The sequence below is a fragment of the Pezoporus occidentalis genome, unplaced genomic scaffold, assembly GCF_034315485.1.
Source record: "Pezoporus occidentalis ecotype Australia unplaced genomic scaffold, CSIRO_AGI_Poc_V1 ctg46, whole genome shotgun sequence".
Taxonomy (NCBI): domain Eukaryota; kingdom Metazoa; phylum Chordata; class Aves; order Psittaciformes; family Psittacidae; genus Pezoporus; species Pezoporus occidentalis.
The window spans coordinates 4,691,017-4,709,983 of NW_026915791.1; the positions used below are offsets into that span (position 1 = coordinate 4,691,017).

The following is an 18,967-nucleotide window of genomic DNA, read 5'->3' on the forward strand; positions in this document are numbered from 1 at the left end:
GAAAAGAGAGGGCTGTTACAGTTAATGCAAAGAGATAGAAAGATATTCTTGTTATTACATTTTGCAGCTCTTGAAATGGATTTTTTTTTTATTTCACCAATATTAAATTATGTTTTGTCTTTCTTACGCTTTCCTGGATTCGTGGAACTATTTAAAAATGTTCCAGCTTGAGGTCTGACATTTGCTATTACAAAACTGAGTACAGAATTCAGACGTCTTTTCCAGTCACTCTGCAAATTCACGGGTTGGTAGGCTGCTGTAACTGTGCTGAGACTTGGCACGCAAACCACATCAATGGACTGAAGGCTGCCAAGCTGAAGGATTGAAGCAAAGCTAAAGGAGGTTGTACCTCTGGATTGTTTCTTATTAAGGAAAAATCTTAATTCTCCAAGACCACTGGCAACATAATATAATGTCTCTTGGTTTGTGTTGAGCTCTGTTTTCCACCAGTGCTTTGCCACTGGCACTAAATCTTTTGGAAAACTGACCCTGAGCTGTGCCATGTAGTGATACTTAACCCTTTGGAACACATGGGCTTGGAGCCTTCTGCTACTCTTTCCCTGAAGGAAATGCAGACCTTCATAATTCCCTACGATTTTCCCTGCATTTTGAGTTTGTGCCAAAGGATGAAACTAAGAGAGTTTCACCTAAGCTCAGGTTTCTGGAGTAAGATATTACGTAAGTCTGCCCATTAAAAAAACTTTATTTGTTGCTTAGTTAGCAAATGGCACAATTTGCATTATACCTATCTCAGCTCCCTATAAAGCAGTAGTACATTATTGCTAAGCTCCTGCATGGGCAGCAACATCAGGGGAAATGTAAACTACAAAATTTTGGCCACTGTGTTCTTTCTCTTTGCATGAAATGGAGATCAGCCAACATGCAGAGGCACTGTGACCACAGTATCTGCTTTGTATATACCTCAGAGGTAGATGCATAGGAAGTTACTATGGTTTAGTGTTCCTTCTTGCCCCTCAGTCATGTGTCCTGGTTGCAAAAGACTATATTACTCTTACATGAAAGGGATTGCAGCTGGTATTTTTGGTTATGCTCAAGCACATTCTGGATGAGTAAACTGTGCTTCATATTACTTATTTATACAAATGAATTTTCCATTGCCATATGCTGAGAGGTAGACTGCCACAAAAGGGATGGGTGTTCATCACAGACTGGGTAAATTCTCTTGGTAAGATCAGTCACGGTGCCCACCTCCTGCCACAAGTTTGTTCAGCCAAAGCAAAGCCTGAGAATGAAGACTGTAACCTTAAGGACTACGAAGGCCAGTTCTGTTATCAGAATCTTTGTCTTGTAGTATCTTCTCTATGAACTTCTCAGTTGTTCTCACAGAAGATGAATAGTAAAGCATGGATACTTGGCTGTTCCTCCCATCACTCCTTGACATTTTATGGTCAGGGAGAATGACAATAATAAGGAGAGGGGAACAACGGCAAGTTGTTCTCATCTGTGCAGGTACAGAGAATGGAGCAGCCACAGTTGTCATATGCCCTTATGGTCCTTCCACCATGCTCTGCATCTGATTTTCCTTTTGTTTCTCATTTTTGCTTATGTTTAATCCCTAGAATATCACTATTGCTTGAAGAACTGTTTTTTCTGTGAAACATCTGTGCATGTAAGGAATTACAGTTACAAGCTCACAGAGTTACTGTTATAAAGTAGAAAAGTAGGTCACAATGGTGCAGTGACCAGGTACCTACCTGCAGTATACCAGGGAAATTACAGAACACCACGGGTTTTGAAATTAGTAATCTGGGTATCACAGTCTGCCATCTGTATCCTCCTTCACTGACACAGTCCCTACCATCTCCAACATGCCACAATGCCTGGAAAAGACTGTTATGGATTAGTGCTCAGATTTAATCTGGGAAATGTATAAGTGCTGGTAGGTGGGAAGAAGAGATGCTGGATTTGTTCATATCCAAAGATGCAAACAAATAGATCCTCGGTGGACTGTCAGCATTTAGGATGGGTTTCAACTCTCACTATGGATGCACCAATTTTGGCCAATAACATGAACAGCTTTCCTTTCAGGAATTACTAGCTTTCCTCCATCATAATAATACACGCCTGTGTTGTCCATTCTTGTCATCTTGGTTTTATCACACAGCTGACACTGAGCAGAAGTGCCATGAAGAAAAGGCAGCTACCCAGGAGCATCAGTTTACCTTGGAGCTAAAATGTTGGTGAAAGCGCATCTCAGCTGTACTCACAAATTCCAATTCTACCTGCTCATTTTGAATCATACTTTGCTATCTTTAAGACAGTTTTACTGGTTTGAGAACTAGAAATATTGGCAATCACGGTCGTCTCAAGAGCAGTATCAGTTCACAGTGAGTATACAGAGTTGCAAGTTTAGGCTCTTATGCTGCTGAGAAGACAGAGACTAAATGTGTTTACATGCAAAATAAGCCGTATGTTTGAAGAATTTATGTGAGGAAATCAATAAAGAGAACAAATCATTGCAAGAGGAGGCTCATTTGCTGCTGCTCATGAAAGAACAGGAAGGATTTTACTTTCTACTGGATTCTAGTCTTTTCTTAATATGTGAATTAAATGCATCAGCCTGGCCCTGAATAGAAGCAGCAACATTGTTCTGATTCTCTATAGCTGGAATTCCTATATTCCCAGGATATCCCTTATTAATTTTGTTCTCTCAAGTGTGTTCATTCTTCAAAGGGGTTATTGCTGTGCTGCAGGGCTCCCATCTAAATGAAGGAGAAATAGCAAGAACTGCAAAGCTGTCTTTTGCAGCTGCCACCGTCTGCCTTATGGGTCAGTATATGCTATTTGACAATGAACTGAGGTTCTTTAGTCAGTATCTGTATGTTAGTTCTCTGCTTTTGAAGAATACATTTCTTTTGGATGGAGCTGTGTTACTACTATACAGAGTTAAAATGTGGCTGCTAGTGACGCAGACTCTGCTCCCTAGGGAGATAGACAGGCTGGTAGGAAAACAGTCCATTCAAACGTGTTCAAAGAGTATTCAGCCAAGGCATCAATTGAAGAATCTCAAACCACTTTCTCAGTGGGAATTTTGCCATTTGTTGCTTTCAGAAAGGACAAAAGCGAACACACATTCAAAAACGATTCCTATCAGGTAAACAAATATAAGCAATCTTTCCACCCCTGTGTTTCTTCTGACTTCTGTGTTTGAGGCAAAGTGCAGTTACGTTCATCTCACTTTGCACATCTGCAAAATATGTGTGAGAAAGCAGCTTCTGCCATCCTGTAATTTTTACCCTGTTTTCCCTGAAATCCTTATTCCTTAGAGCAAGTCTCCCGCAGCAGCAAGGAACACGGGAAGAAAGAAGGCAACAGAGGAGCATTTTAAACTAAGGACTACTGCTGAGAAGTGCTCTCTCATTTGCTGTCTGTGCCAGTGTGGCAGGTTTGACTTTATGCCAGCATCTTATATTACATTCCAAGTTACTTAAGCCTTCAAAGGATTTCTGCAGAATTTAGTTTCGGATTGTTCTATGCTAAAGAAAATAGAGCACATGTGGAGAAAATTAGACAAACATCTATCTTTTTAATTTTTTTCTTATTATGCATTTGGTTGTACCAGTGCATGGAACTGTTGTAGGAAACTCTCCCAAGACCCGTGAACTGAGATCTTGCCATTCGGAGTGCAGACAAGCAGCAGATGAAAAAGAGAAAGAAAGAATAAACTCCTTTTTGCTGTGAGCAGCAGCAGTGCTCAGCATGCTCTGCTCTGTTTTAACCTTCTCACGGCAGCAGATGCATTGCTCAGGTTTGCTGCTTTCCTTTTTTCACACATGAAATAACAGCGAGTTCGCAGGCTGCCTCTGGCAGGCGTTTCTGGCTCCCTCCTACTCTGTCTGCAGCCTCACTGTCAGAACACTCTGGGAGCAGAGCCTCATGCTCAGTAATTTATCTTGCTGCCCATCCCACATTCGTATCACTTTGCAGACGTGACAGGCGGTGGTGGCAATAGTAGAAGAGCTGTGCTTTTTTATTTTGAATGTGGATTATTTTATTTTTTTTTTAGTTTATTTTTTTTCCTGGAGAATGTTGATTCATCTCTCATTCCTTTGCTTCAGAGGAAGAATGGAAATTTCCAGTGCCAAAGGAAAAAGGATTAGGAGTTGGTTTTAAAAACAGGGGGAAAGGCGAGCTTCTGTGGCTTTGATTTTTGCCTCGTTTAGGACTAAGCTTCAGAATGTCATGCAGGGACCATCACTGCGAACTTTCATCTGCAAACTATGTCTCCACTGTGGAAGTGATGCTGTCTTCCAGCAGAATTATCCCACCTCCTTCTTTTGAATCTACCGTGCGGGACAGGCCTTTTCAAAAGATGCAGGCATCAGCATGGCATCCTGCCGCTGGTCAAGCAGTTGCCGAGATTGCTCCAGGAAATGCCAACTCAACACCAAGCAGTCTGTCTTCTGGAGCTTACTGTTCAAAGCTAGATGTCGTCCTGGCACACACAGACCGGAGGAAAGGTTTTGGGAGCACTAGTCACTGTGTCAGTCCTTCTGATGAGACACCCAGGTGTTCTGGTCCTCCTGGGGATCCATGGGGCCATGGATATGAGGGCTCTGGCACTCAGTCAACATCTGCATCCTACAAGCAGCATTCAGGAAGAGAAAAAGGCGTTCATCATGTTTATCCTGACAAAAATGAACCCTTGAAGCTTGCTGTATCTTTGCCTTCTGATGTCCTTTCCTGCAAATCTCCGTCAAGCTGGACATCACGCCTAGACGTTGATCTGTCTGCTATTCCAGCTGTTTCTACACTCTGCAGCAAAGATCTGCATGCATCCCTGGAACCTTGCGATTCTCTGCCATCCCAACATGGCTGTAGCCAGTGCAATGTCGAAATGCCAGACCTCCATACTTCAATGAAGCTTTACATTTCAACTTGCAGCTTGACAATAAAGCCTTTTCGAGCAGACTCCCATGGAAGCAGTCATGCCCATTCAAGTCTGTTCATGTCGCAACTAGAGAAGGTTCCTGAAACTCCAGCTGGTCTTCCAACAGGACCCCAGAAACTAAAACAAGGCTTCCCTTCAGGTGGATCTCCAGACCTTCAAATCACAAGATTCCATGTGACTTCCTCTAAGTATCCTGGCCTTCCCCAGCAGACTGTCTCCAGAGATATATGGCTGTCCCCAGCTGTGCTGACTGGAAGAGAACATTCAGCTAGTGGGAATAAGGTCACAAGCAAGAATTTAAATCCAGAGCTGATTATCTTTCAGAACCACCCTTCATCTAGACCAGAGTTTAGAAGGACTCCATGTGATGGCCTAACACCTGCTCACCACAAGGTTTCCAAAATCACCCTGATACTTGCTACTCCTTGGACTGCTATGCCTATCCAGGTAGTAAGAGAATTTAGAAGAAGCCCAAGTTCAACAATCCTTATCAAAACACATGATGCAGACATAGCTGGTCCACCCTTTCACCCTGTGGAGATTGGGGCTGGCCTCTCTCTATCAGTGAATCCAGTTTGCTGCTCGGGATTGCTTTCTAGCCATTGGGCAAGATCTGGTTTGAGACCTTCCCAGGAGCCATGCACTCTAAGAAGTGTATGCCCTGACAACCTTTTGGCAGACATACCAGCTCATAGCACGTCTTCAGCTCACATAGACATGGAAGGTGCATGGTGTCCATCTATAGCTGTCAACATCGCATCCTTTGGATCTGGGAGGAGAGTGGTGAAGATTTCCATTCCATTCTAGGAACATTTGCAAACAGAAGTTCTAATCTGTGTTAATCAAGCCATGTGGATTTCTTTTTGCATGCTTCCTGCCATGTTCCCACTTGCTAGAGGTGTCTTGTGGGACAATGGGAAAGCTACTTGTGTTTAGCTGTCACTGAGGCTGTAGCTACAGCTTGGTCCATCCAAATTGAAACTGAGCACTCTGATCTGATTGAGCAGTTAGCAATGTTTCATTTTAATCATTACAGTACTATTGTTATCTTGACATGCTCAATGCTATGCATGTGCTTACAGGTTTTGCATAAGTGGGCCATAGTGCCCCGCACTTTGAAGGCTCAAGACTTCAGAGCCAAGAACTGATTTTCTTCTCTGCTAGTTGATCTGGGACCTGGTACAAATCCTCAATGTAGTTTTTCTTGTTTGTTTTCTGTTTCACTGTTTCACATTTTCATGCTTGTCAGATTATGCTGTATTTCTAAATGGTTAACTCCTAGTTTTGTAACTTTTACAAGTAATACTTGCTTTCAAAACCCGAAATACTTCAGTGTGTAGGAGCAAATCACTTTTTTCCCCCCCTTAGAAAAAGAGAGGTCCCACCCTTTCCTGAGGGAAATGAAGGGAATTTAGTGTCCATAGCATGTCAAGTTTGGGTATTCCAGCAAAGTTTCTAGCAATGAAAGTATGGGGAGGTCAGGAGGAATTTAGTCTGCCTTCAGATAAATGTTTCATAAGTAAATATTTTAATGATGATGTTGTATGACATAGGATTCTGGCCTAACACCTACTACTTTATAGGGGTTAAGCATGCAAATTTTGAAGAAGAAAGTGGTAGGTGGGAGGCAGAGATCATAGCAATAACACTGACTTCTCTGTGTTTCTCCCATATGCATTTCCAATATCAGATCATTATATTCTTATGCTGGTGAGACAGAATGCAGTGGGAGGCGGGAAGGGCATTTTAAATACATTTAACATTAGAATTTCACACCTAGATTGAGAGATCAGAGGCCAATAATGTGATAACAGTATGATAGAAAAGGTGATCTGTTTTAGGGTTTTTTGTATATAAACAACTTCAGTGTGTTTTATTCCTCTTATGGTTATAGTATCATACCTTGTTATAACTTTTACTGAAATGAAACATAGTGCAGTGTATTTGTAAACTGTATATAATCACGATGTTAATCACATTTGTTTACTAAGTGTAAATATTAATTCATTAATCCTTTTTTATATTTAGTTTTATTAGACTTAAGTCAAATCAAACCTTGTTATCTGTCTGGGCAAGAGTCTGGACTTAATTGCATGTTTTAAGTGAAGGCATTTGAAACTGGTAGTAATTCTGGCTTTTTGTACATGCTTAAGCCTGAAAGATTTTCAGTGGAGTTCCTGCAATCTCAGCAGCAAGTCAAGGGCAGGCAGAGAGGGGCAAAATACGTGGAGCTTGATACACTGTGAAGAGCAGAAGCAGAAGGGGGTGGATTTGCACAAATACTTAAAATAGTTTTTCTTCTAGAGAAATAAGAATGACACTTCTTGGAGACTAATTTCTTTTGGGGCTGTGTCAGCTTCCAGTGTGTATAAATGTGAAGTTCTGGTATCCAGAGAGCCTAGTTATCCTTATGACTAAAATGGTTCATTCAGTATTTTTCCAAAAGCTGGAGCTGACCTGTGCTGTCACATAAGTGTGTATATGGTACTGTTTTATTTAAAATTAACATTTTTTTATTAGACTTTGCATTAAGTTCTGCATTACCTTGTATCTGAAAGGTCTTGTCAGTGTGGCTGAATCTACACAGTGAGCTCAGAAATAGTGAAAAAGTAGGGTTAAAACTTCCATTTCTCTGCTTTGCATTGTTAATAACTTGGCTGTTTGTTACACGCTCCATTTCAAATTTCATAAGGGCCAAGTCCATTTTGTGGTTTAAGCATCCTTGCAAGCCTTCATTTAAAAACGAGTCCCTTAAATAGCAAGTGGTCAAATATATGGTGCTTTTTTGTGCCTAAGCCAAATTTCTAATGACACGCTGTGATTCATAACAGAAACAAATGTGAAAGAAAGTTTCTACCTGCTGTGTGCAGTGGGAGACCCTGGTAGATTACCTGAGCAGAGCTATGCAGCGTTCAGTATTTGAATTTAACACGTCTTATTCAAAGCAGGGGTTTGGGGACCTGTCTAAAAAGATGCCAAGAAGTGATGTAATTGGCCACAGGCCAGCATCTTGGCATAGCAGCCAATTTCCATTCTGCTTTCAGATTGGTATAACAAATGTTTAAATGAAAAGAATGTTGTGGTTCTGATTCTAGCAATTGCTGTCATAAGATTTCTGTTCAAAAGACAAATGGAAAGTTTTCATCTCACTAGCCCTCCGAGTAGCACTGTTGATGCTACTGGGGCTCCTTTCTTCTAGTGCATTGCCATTGCCTTGCCTGTATCGTACACAGCCAGTTTTCTTCTGCACCAGTTTTCTTTCTCAGTATTAAAACCTTACTTCTCAAGAGCATTTGCACAAGCTTCTTCTTGGAGGACCTGGTCCAAAGCTTTCAGAAATCAGGAGGACGTTTTCCCAGTGCTATAGTAGTTGAAGGAGCACAGCTTTGAATGCTCAGTGTTATTTGTGTGTAGTGATCTTCAGCGGCAGCAAGGCACTGAGCACTCCAGTGGCAGCTGCTTATGACTCACTATCCCACACATGCTCTCAGATGTCTCTGTTCTCTTCTTCCAAAGAAAGAAACTATCTTTACCAGTATATGTCCCTTGCCTTTTTCTTCCACCACAGATATATGAGCAGGCAAATTAATGGATGATCATTTCTTCAGGTATCACAAAGCTTGCAGGTTCTCTACTAACAGTTACTCAACAAAGGTCCAGGAGATAAATCTTTTTTGACAAAAAGTGGTAGATATTCCACAAAATATGACAGAGAAGCTACAGTGCTTTTAAAGCAGCATCTAAAACACCAAAATAGAGATGCAGCATGTGGATGTAAGTTTGTATACCCTGAACAGGAGTGAGTGAGATTCAGCTGATAACTTTCTATTTCAGTTAGTAACAGCAGTGTAAATATGGATGGTAATCATGAGCAGTTTAACAAAGCATTAGAGTAGACAGACCTGGAGCCCACATATGTGGGCATCTTCCTTCACAAGAGCAAATCAAATCCAAAAACACTCAAAAAAAAATTATAATCTGTCAAATTTCATAAACTTGATGAGGAGGATGGATCAGAGGATTGAAGTGTGAATGATAGGGTATCTGTCATGCTGTGGGTTGTATTTAACATACAGAGGCATTAATGTTAATGTATTTCTTTAGGCATCCTGGTGATTTATGGGCCAGACTTATCAAAAATTTAGGAGTGTTGTACAGGGGCCTTCCCCTCTTCTTGACAGCGATTACTGTGTTGAGATTTATTCACCTTTCTCCTGATACTTGGCATGGATTAGTATAGAGCAGTTTAAACATCTGGTCTGTGCATGATACTCTTCTGTGTGGTTTTCTGTAAATATCCCTCTCGTTAACTGCCCAAAAAATAAACCAGAAAGTCAGGCCAAGTCTGGCTGTCAGTCCTCTCAGCCAGAGCTGCCAAGGGCTCTATCAACCAGCTGGAGATCAAGGGAATAAAGTGAGGTAATGACTGAAATCTGGGGTCTGTCCAAGAGGACCAGGGCAGGACTCAGACCTCCCCTCTATGCAACTCAGACAGGGCTAGGGCCAGGGCTGAGCCTCAGAGGGACCCCCAGATGGGAGAAAGAGGGGGATGTCCAGGGGATGGTCAGAGCTACCAGAGCCTACTGGTGCACTCAAACCCTGACAAGTAGGTCTGGATTCCCCTGCACATGGCACATGCCTGGGAAACCTCTCCTTCAGAAAATGCTCTGTGGGATTAAACAGTCATCTGATACTTCCATACAGACAATGAACATCATTACTAGTTTTCTAAAGCAGCTGAAGAGAATACCTTTTCTCTCATATAAAGAATGCCTCTTAATTCTTTTACATTATATCATCGATCTCAAATCCTTCTCCCATCTATGCTAATTGTACTTTACCCAGGTAGAGTTATGGTTGAAATTTCTCATCTTTATCCAAATACTTGTGATTCCATGTGCTCACAAAATGGTTTACGAAGTGCTATGGCCCAGCTGATAAATACAGTTCCTCATAGCAACCTGAACTCCAAAGTCTATCCAGTCATGTTCACTCCACTGTGAACCTTGTCCGCAGGTAATTTTATCTCCTGTCCCATCAGAGCCTCTGACTGGAATTTTTGTTCTGATATCATCAGGTCTTGTCATCAAATAAAGGAAGAAACTGAAGGCAATTAAATCCACTGGAAAGGAATAAAATCCTAGTGGCCTGTAGAAAATCTGGTAACTTTTTGTTGATAATAGATAACTGCATTGTTTATTCTTTTTCATTTGGCAAAACTGAATGTAACAGAATGCATGGGAGAAGGAAGTGAAGAAGTAAGTTGGGCAGTCAGCATTCTTAATATCAGGAAAGAGCCAAGAAACACAGTTTTGCCTTAGAGATGTATGTGATTTAGTTAGAAAAGATCCTCACAGTGTTTGAAGTGAATAGTGCAGGGGTCAGTTTCCTTAAAACTGCATTTGTTATTTTGGACTAAAGTCTTTCTGCGTCAGAGACTGACAGGACAGACAGTAAATAAAATTAATGCAGGCAAGTGGGATGTATGGCCTGAGACAGTAAGAGATATAATGCACTTGGTATAGGTGCAAGTTATGGCATGTTCCAAGAACAATCAGATGTATAAATACAGGATGGAGACAAGCTGGTCTGATAGCAGTTCTTCTGAAAAGTTTCTGGAAGCTTATACTAGATTGCAAGGTGAACTTGAGCTCATGGTATTGTGGTAAAGCTAAGCACTGTACACAGGTACATGCAGAAGAGTACAGCTTGAAAGATACACACATAATCTCTCTGCTGTCTTCACTACTTTCACTGTGGCAGCCTTATTGCTTATTGCCACTTATTGCATCAAGTATTAGGAACCCTGTTTCAAAATCAGTGGAAATGGAGAAAACCCAGAAGAAGGCAATAAGAATAACTGGAGTCAAGAAACAGCCTTTGTGGAATGATTGATCAGATCAGGGTAGTTTTAGCGTAGATAAGACAGAAATCCCAGTAGGCAAAAAGCCTCCAAGCAGGTACAAAGCCACATATGCAAAGCTAAAGCAAATATAAAAGGAATTATCTCCTTAGTGTGATGGAGAGGGCAGTATGCAATGAGGTGAAGTGTTAGCAATGCATTTTCAGGCTAGATATGTGGAAAATCTTGCTAATGGTAAAGGTAATGAAGCACTGGAATAAATTGCCCAGGGTGGCTGCAAAGTCTCTGTTATTGGAAGTCTTCTAAGAAGGAATCATGCAGACATCTGTCAGACACAACAGTGTTTGTTGATCTTGTGTTGGATGGCAAGGATGGCTTAGACCTCTGGAATTCCAGCTTTGTGACTTAGTGATTATGATAAGCTGTGATAGGTCACTTTTCTTACCCAAACCCATTAAAGCTTCTCTTTCTTGCTTAAGACCGTGGAGCTCTATGATTTAATTTCCAGTTTCAGTTGCCTTCTGTTCCTTTTTTCCCTCTCAAGTTCACTCCCAACTGCAGAGTTAATGCCTCACCTTACATTTATGAATCAGGTTTATGTGATAATTACTCCATTGAGAAAAATACTCAACTCTTTTTATAGATCTATTTGAAAAGCAGTGACCTTGGAAATTCTGTAGATGAAGTAGAACAACTGATAAGGAAACATGAGGCTTTTGAGAAACTTCTGGCATCACAGGATGAAAAGGTACGAAAATCAACAACAAATATTCTGCCAAGCTACACATCAAATTGCTGACACGTGTAATACGCCTGATATGCTTGAACCAAAAAGAAAATGGGGAAGTTTAGTGAAATAGATGGCAGAGCAGTAAAGAACAAGTGTTAAACATGCCATACCCAAGTCCTGCCTGTATTGTCTCTCCGTAGACAGGAAAACTGCTTAGGAACTTGAATAGTGGGACTTACCGGAAGAAATATACACAGGCCATAGTGTGTGTTATGGGTATCAGAAGTTTCTGCTTTTTTCATGAAAAAAAAAACCAAACCCACAGTGGTTTTTAAAGCACATAAAATACAATGGGTCAGAGGGGATGACTTGTCTAATTATTTAAATAGACATTTACTCTACAATGCCTGTACCAAACTGGCTAGCCTCTTCGCACCTTTAGAACAGATGCTGTATTGCTCACCTACATGTAAAGGAATCTGCCTGGCTGATGGCCACTGCTGTAATTCATCCAGGCTAGCTCTAAACTCAAACCTGCTGCTGTGCTTGTGTTCTCCAGAAGGAATGAGCTCCCAGAACCTGTGCCAGCTCCCTGCCAGACTGATTACTCATGTTGAGAGCTATCTTCCAACACCTGATTTCCACAAAACAATGAAACATGAACACTCAGATATCAGGCTTGCTCCCTGATTCCTAGCACCATACGATCAGTGGCAAAAGACTCCTGGAGCTACAGCTTTAAATCATTTAAGTAGCCAGTGTACACTACAGAGACCAATAACAAAGATATCATAGATATAACATACTGCAGGGTGAGGGTGGGGGAAAATGCTAGTTAACTTGTCCCTGCCATTCTTGGTTCATTCCAGAAAAAAAGTAGGATTTTAGATATGGAAAGGAGGTTTTTATTTCTTTTACACCATTTGGAAGCATTAAAGTAATTTTAGACTTGTTGCCTCTTCTCAGATGATGTCTCTTCAAGAACAGGCAAGCAGGATAGAAAAGGTTGGTGGACTGGAAGGGCTAAAGATCCAGCACAAATTGAATGCCATTCGTGAGAGGAAGCAGCAGATAAAGGATCTATCCCAGAATAGGAGAGAGAAACTGCAGACTGCCCTTCTTCTGGCACTTTTCTACCAGAATTTGGAAGAGGTAAGAGGGTTTTAGGGTGGGATGGGATGGAAGGCAGGGGAGCTGCCTATCTCCATTGGATAAAGTGCTCACCTTTGCCAGGGATTAGGTAAATTGAACATCTGTTCCCTTTTGGCATCTCTTTCCACACTCAAACAAAGGGGTGCTCCAATGCCAGTGCTGTTACTATACCATCGTTGTGGCATTATGCCCATTACAGCTACTTTACACACACATATCTGCTAAAATAAAACTAACTAAAGGAAAACAACCCACTCCTACCTTGTGTTTTCTGTGGTGGGAAAGAGAAGATATTTCAAATTAGGGTGAATACAAAGGAGAAAGCATTATGGCAAGGGTGCCAAGCTTTACTAGTGGGTGTCGCTAAAGGCCTTCAGAACAGTGCTGTAACTTAGCATAGCTCATCAGCTTCTCCAGACCAGTCTCTGAAGAATATGTTCATCTGTGTGTCTCCTGTTCTGTCCTTGTCCTGTAACTGAGTACTTCTGCTCTTGGCACTGCTGTTGGAAAGTCACAGTAGGTCAGGCTTTCAAAGGGCAGCACAATGTGTGTGACTGAAAAATGTGCTAGCATCCAGTGTGCTGGCATAAACAACAGCCCCCAGGCCCAGAGGGATATTTGCAAGCATGCTTGCTGGCCTGGTATGTACCCCTTCCACTGCTGCATCCCAGGGAACATTCTCCATCATTTAAAGAAAAACTGGAGGTGCTTATCACAGGACAAATTAGGATTATCATCAAAGGAGAATGAATGGCTGTAACACAGCTGGTGCTGACAACCAAACAGCTTTTTAATTATTTATTTTTTTTTAAGAAAAAGTAATTTAAAGGAAAAAAAGGCTGCTAAAATTCAATTTACAGCACAATATATTTGGAATTCCCCCCAGGCCCAAAAATACCCGGACATTAAAATTACCTCTTCTTTGGCTACACTAAAGAGCCAGAGCTTCATGCTGTTTATTTAAATAAACTTCATCAGGGATTATTTACACAGCCAAATATTTACTCATATTATTTAGCTATATGTTTCCTATCAATCAATCGCATGAACCAGCCCACCATCAATGGTCGTCAGTCAACCTTGTGGACTAGCAGATGGGAGTGGGTGGATTGGATGGTGCATTGGACAGTGCTAATAATTTCAAAAGAGCAATGTACCTCTGATAGGAGGTTCACAGAACTGCCAACATCCTCTCTGCAGACAAATTGTCAATGCCCTCCTAGAGACACAATCAACCCATTAAGTAAGGATACTTCTGCATTTCTTCCCATCTCTCTGTAATTGTCAAATCAGTGCTTGGACTGCTGGCTCTCTTCATTCTTGAATCACACTCTTAAAGCAGAGGACCTGGCCCTGTACAATGAGGAACATTTCCCTTTTCTCATTCACTTTCTCCACATAAATTCAGTTAAGAGTTCTATAGGGAGTTTTTGCTCTCAAACTACCTGGTCATTTACCTCAATAATCTAAATTCATTGCCTACTGCTGTGGAATGTGAATGCCACCAAGAAATAAAAACAACAAAAAAAAATCTTACAGTAATATCTTTCTTCTTCTTTGTTTGGGTGGAATGGAATGTTTAATTTGATTTTAGTGATGTTCTGGGTGTGTACAAGTTCATATCTGAGAATAGTCCCCAAAGAGAAGTTAAATTGCAGAGATGAGTTTTGAGTTTAGTTGTGAAATCAGTGAGGTCATTGCTTATTCTTACTTATCAGGTCCCACCCACCTGGAAACTCTCCCTCCTGGAGTCATCTAAAGTAATTTCTAGTGATCAAACATAAATTTTTGCATCAGCAGAAAACAGTTATCGCTGTCGTCATTAGAAGTTTCCTGGTTATGCTCTAGAAGGAATTACACAAAGAGCTATATATGTTCTTACAGAGACAACACATCCTGTGATTACCAATGCGAGGAGGGAGAACTCAACATCATACAGTCTGCTTAGAAGGCTGGCTGACGTAGTTTGTGCCCTTTTCAGGATACAGGAATTTGGGGGTTTATGCACAACCCCCCAAAGACTAACTCAAGATCACGTGCAGCTCACAAATCAGGACACACTCTCCTACACTGTCCTAGAGAAGTGAGACAGACTTACAGGCTATCCCATTGTCACAAAGTCTGTACCTCAGTGTTAAATCGCCCTTCAGGTTGATATATATAGATATATAGATATATATATATATATGCGCGCAGGGTGTTCATTTGTTTCTCATCTGTGTGGAAAAGCCTCTCCCATTCAAATGAGAGGTCAGTTAACTGATGTTAAAGTGTTAATGTGTGGCTGGAGAAGGAAGAAGGCCCGAGATTGTGAGGAGGGTGTCAGAAATTAAACCAGCAGATGACAGTGTGCTGCCCCGGGCAACCTTGACTTAAGGCTCCTGATTGAGTCTCTTAACTGTGCTTTGGAGGGGGGCAGTTTCTGGAGAGCACGTGGCTCATGAAAGCTATCTCAGTTATTGTTTATAGGATTTCAGCAGCTGAAACAGCATTTCAAATCATTAATTAACTGAGAAAATCCTCCAGTTGTCAGGTCTTGTGTGCATGTAGCATAGTTCTGCAAGGACAGCCAAGATGCTTTGGAACTGATAAAGTTGGCTTCAATTTGCTGTTCCTGCGTTGTCAAAACATTAGGTTACTTGAGTGGTCTGAGGACAGAAGGATCAGTTACAACATACGTCAAGTGTTCAGTTCTCAGTGTTTTGATGGATAGGAAATATTTCCTTCAGTGCTAAGGGCTAAAGTTTAGCAGACTTTAAAGAAAATAGCGGAAAACCCATTATTCTGTTGTCCATTTATTCTGAATACACCTAAATCCCTTAAAAAAAATAATTTCCTAAGAGAAACACGTAACTCCTGTTTTGTTAGTCCTTATTGTTCACCTGCTCATGTGACTGTGATGTTCCTAAGTAGACCAGTTTGAATTTTATGAAGTGTAAAAGCAAATAGAGTTGTATTTGCTTTCAAATAATCTGACTAGTGCTTGGCCCCATCAGTAAGGCACTGTTTGCTTTGCATTTTCCATTTAGGTCTCACAGCATCACTGAGATCAGAAAATGTTAGTGCTTTTTTTATAGGTGAAGCACCAGAATTCTCAAGAATCTTAAGCCATCTTACAGGTCAATGACAGAGATAGGAGGTGAAATTCAAAGATCTAAATCCAAGGTTTAGCTATTATAATCTTATTTTAAATATGTCTACAATGTTGAGACTGCGTATGTGCTCAGATTCTTTCTATGTAATCTAAAAGATTATATGATCTGTTTAGAGTGATAAAAATTGAGGTATTCAAGGAGTTTTTCATTGTTCTTGTGGTCAGACCAAAATTAATTTCATTTCTACCTGCTTTTATTTCCTATCAAGTAGAATAGTGATAGCCACCTCTGCTGGCATCTCCTACCTCGATTTACCTAGCCCAAGGATAGACACTCGCATAGGGCTATGAGCTGTTTTGGGAGGAGGCCCCAGGACAGCGTGTATTTGTCATGCTAACTCTGATGTGCCACACTGCTGCAGGCAGAAGACTGGATCAGTGAGCGCATGCAGAAGCTAGAGGATCCTTCCATACAAGACCCTAGCAGTCTGCAGGACAAAATGAAGCTGCTGCAGAAACATCAGGTCTTTGAGGCCGAGATTCTAGCAAATGAAGAAATCATCACAGCTGTTTATAAGGTAACTCTCAACCTGCTAGTGTTTTTACAGAATAGTGCTGGTTATCCAGAGAAGGGCAGATGGATAAAATGAAAAGGAAGGGTAGCTTGTTCATCTCTTCTATGTCAATTATCCTACTTCTGTGGCAAGAAACCAGTTGCTATTCCAGAACCCAGTTGCTATGCCATGGAAGATTAATCCTGGTAATTTGGAGCAAAGAGATTTGTTAGTTGCTCTACCTAGGGAATTTCCATCTTTCCCTATTGCCTAAATAGGAAGGTATCACTGACTTCTTCCTTGCTTGGGGTGATTACTCCTGCAAAAGATAAAGTGGATTTCATAACTGATCTGTGAACATTCTTGTTCAAACTGAGTAAACCACATAGCTGAAGGACACATTCATACCTCTCTTGGTGCTTCCACACCATGAATGTTCATGGAACATGGAAATGTTCAAATCCTAGTGTTCTTGATTCCCCCAGACATAAAAGCTTTCAGCTGAGCAGTATTATTTGGGCAATAAGATTTTATACTAGTAATTTATTGTGCAATCCAGGTTAGGAAAGTGGGAGAGTCCTTCTAGAAAGGTCATGTAGCATGGTAATCACATTAGGAATAAGTGTCAACCTTAGTTTCTAATTTCTCCCTCTGAATATGAAGAAAGGAGAATCCCTGGTGTCAAAAAGCCATCCAAGATCAGGAGAGATCCGTCGCCGAGTCCGCATGCTTCAGGAACGTTGGGAGAAGTTGAAGAGAGCTGTTGCTGCCCGTGGAAAGATGCTGGAGGACAGCCGGGACTTCCTGGAATTTCTCCAAAAGGTGGACCAGGTGGAAGCTTGGATCAGAGAGAAGGTGAATGGATTCTAGTATTCAGTCCAAGCAGCACACTAGAGACCTGTTATTCAGCATTGCACTTATGATAAAGGTGTCATCTTCCAGCATATTTTATTAGTGGCTTTTGCTTGGAAGAATCATGACATGTTCTACAAAAAATATGGAAGGAATAATTCAATAAATTCTAGAAGTTTTCTGGAGTGTTTCCATGCCAGTGTCAGTTAGACGGTATGAGCACGTGTTCTCATGTAAAATGTTTACATAAAGTGATTGCAATTATTGGCGGTCACCTTGTATGTCTCCATCAACACAGAGGGATGAAAGCAGACTAGAATGGAAGGGATTGAAAGCATTTGGCAACTGGCACTCACTCTCATTGTGCATTCAATCTGAAAATTTCTTTTTAGAAGCATGAAGGAAGGATCACTTGATCCACTAAGTTTTCATTCAGAGGTTGCTTCCGTAATCGGTATTAGACTAGAGGAGTTAGGACCATGTCTCATAATTACATGAAGATCAGAAGAGACTTCAGAAGCTGTAGGTCAGTGACTTACAGATACATCACAGAACTTACTGCTTCAGCATAAGCACTGGGATATGCTGTGTTCTTGTATTCTTAGCCTGAATGTGTGCCTGTCTGCTGCTTATCTCCCCAGGAAGTCATGATTAATGTAGGCGATGTGGGAAATGACTATGAACACTGCCTGCAGCTCATGAAAAAGCTGAATGAGTTCCGCGGAGCAACATCGGGGGTAAGAAGCGTTTTCCATGCGCATTCCTTGTGTGGCAGGAAGCCACAGTTAACTTTCCAGTCTAGCAGTATATCTAGGTAACAAACACAGTTCCAGTACCCTGAGGAGGCAAAAGATCAGGGGGTATAAGCCCCTTTATAAGCCATTAAACATGACAGAATTTTCACTCATTGGGCTTTCTACTTTGAAAGTGTCTAAACAGAGCTGTCAGGAGCTCACGAGACAACCTAAAGTTTTGGATTGCATTACATGACTGTAAAGCTGGCTGTGTGAGCCTGAATTTGAATAGATTTCCAGTTTGGTTCATGCAGTCCACAAAGTCACAGTGAGTTCCACCCAGAAGTGGGTTAAAAATGGACTTTGTGAGTGAGGTTTACTCTAATGTTCTTTCCTAATATTATTTATTCTTTGTTTTCCTGTTATTTTATTGCCAATTCCTGTTATGGCAGCTCCCATCTTCCCTTTATGTTGCCTAATAACAGAAGGAGACAATCCTCTTCTATGTTCTTCTATGAAGTGACAGTACAGATATGCCTGACACCTGGGAGAAACCCTTGAGCTACCCTTTCCAGAGCCCAGCAGAATTCCCTGTGGCAGTGCCTTAATACTGGATTTGAGTAGAGAGCCACAATACTCAGCTTCAGCACCAGGGAATTACTGAAGAGACCTTCATTGGCCCTTCAGTCCTCACCAGCTGAACTGTGAGCTAAGGGACAGAGCAAGGGAAGTACCAGCTGAAAGAATGATGTTGAAAGAGGCAGAAACATCCCAGTGTCCCAGTCAGAACAAGGCTCTGAATAAGAAAGTCTTTCCGTATCCTAAAGTAGATTTCATGTACCACAGGAAACTCTTGGCCTTGGGTACTATCAGCTTGCAGCCACTGCTCCTGTACCAACCTGAACATGACTCCTGCAGCAAAAGGCTGGGACAGTGATACCCTCATAGTTGATTCTTAGTTACACAGTACTTCATAGGGCAATACAAACAGATGCAGGCTGGTCCTGGCACAGCGTGTGCGTGCATCCAGTCTAGGTTTCTCCATCTGAGATCAGAGTAGGGAGCAGTCATCCTGT

General features: G+C 41.3%; 1 protein-coding gene across 1 annotated transcript in view; it reads left to right on the forward strand.

The window, feature by feature from the left end:
• SPTBN5 (spectrin beta, non-erythrocytic 5) overlaps positions 1-18,967 on the forward strand; it is a 98,139-nt gene that overhangs the window by 46,858 nt on the left and 32,314 nt on the right. Inside the window, exons 35-39 of the mRNA XM_062635716.1 lie at positions 11,419-11,523; positions 12,472-12,657; positions 16,174-16,329; positions 16,969-17,160; positions 17,799-17,894. Of these exons, the coding sequence (XP_062491700.1) occupies positions 11,419-11,523; positions 12,472-12,657; positions 16,174-16,329; positions 16,969-17,160; positions 17,799-17,894 (735 nt within the window). The remainder of the gene's footprint in view (positions 1-11,418; positions 11,524-12,471; positions 12,658-16,173; positions 16,330-16,968; positions 17,161-17,798; positions 17,895-18,967) is intronic.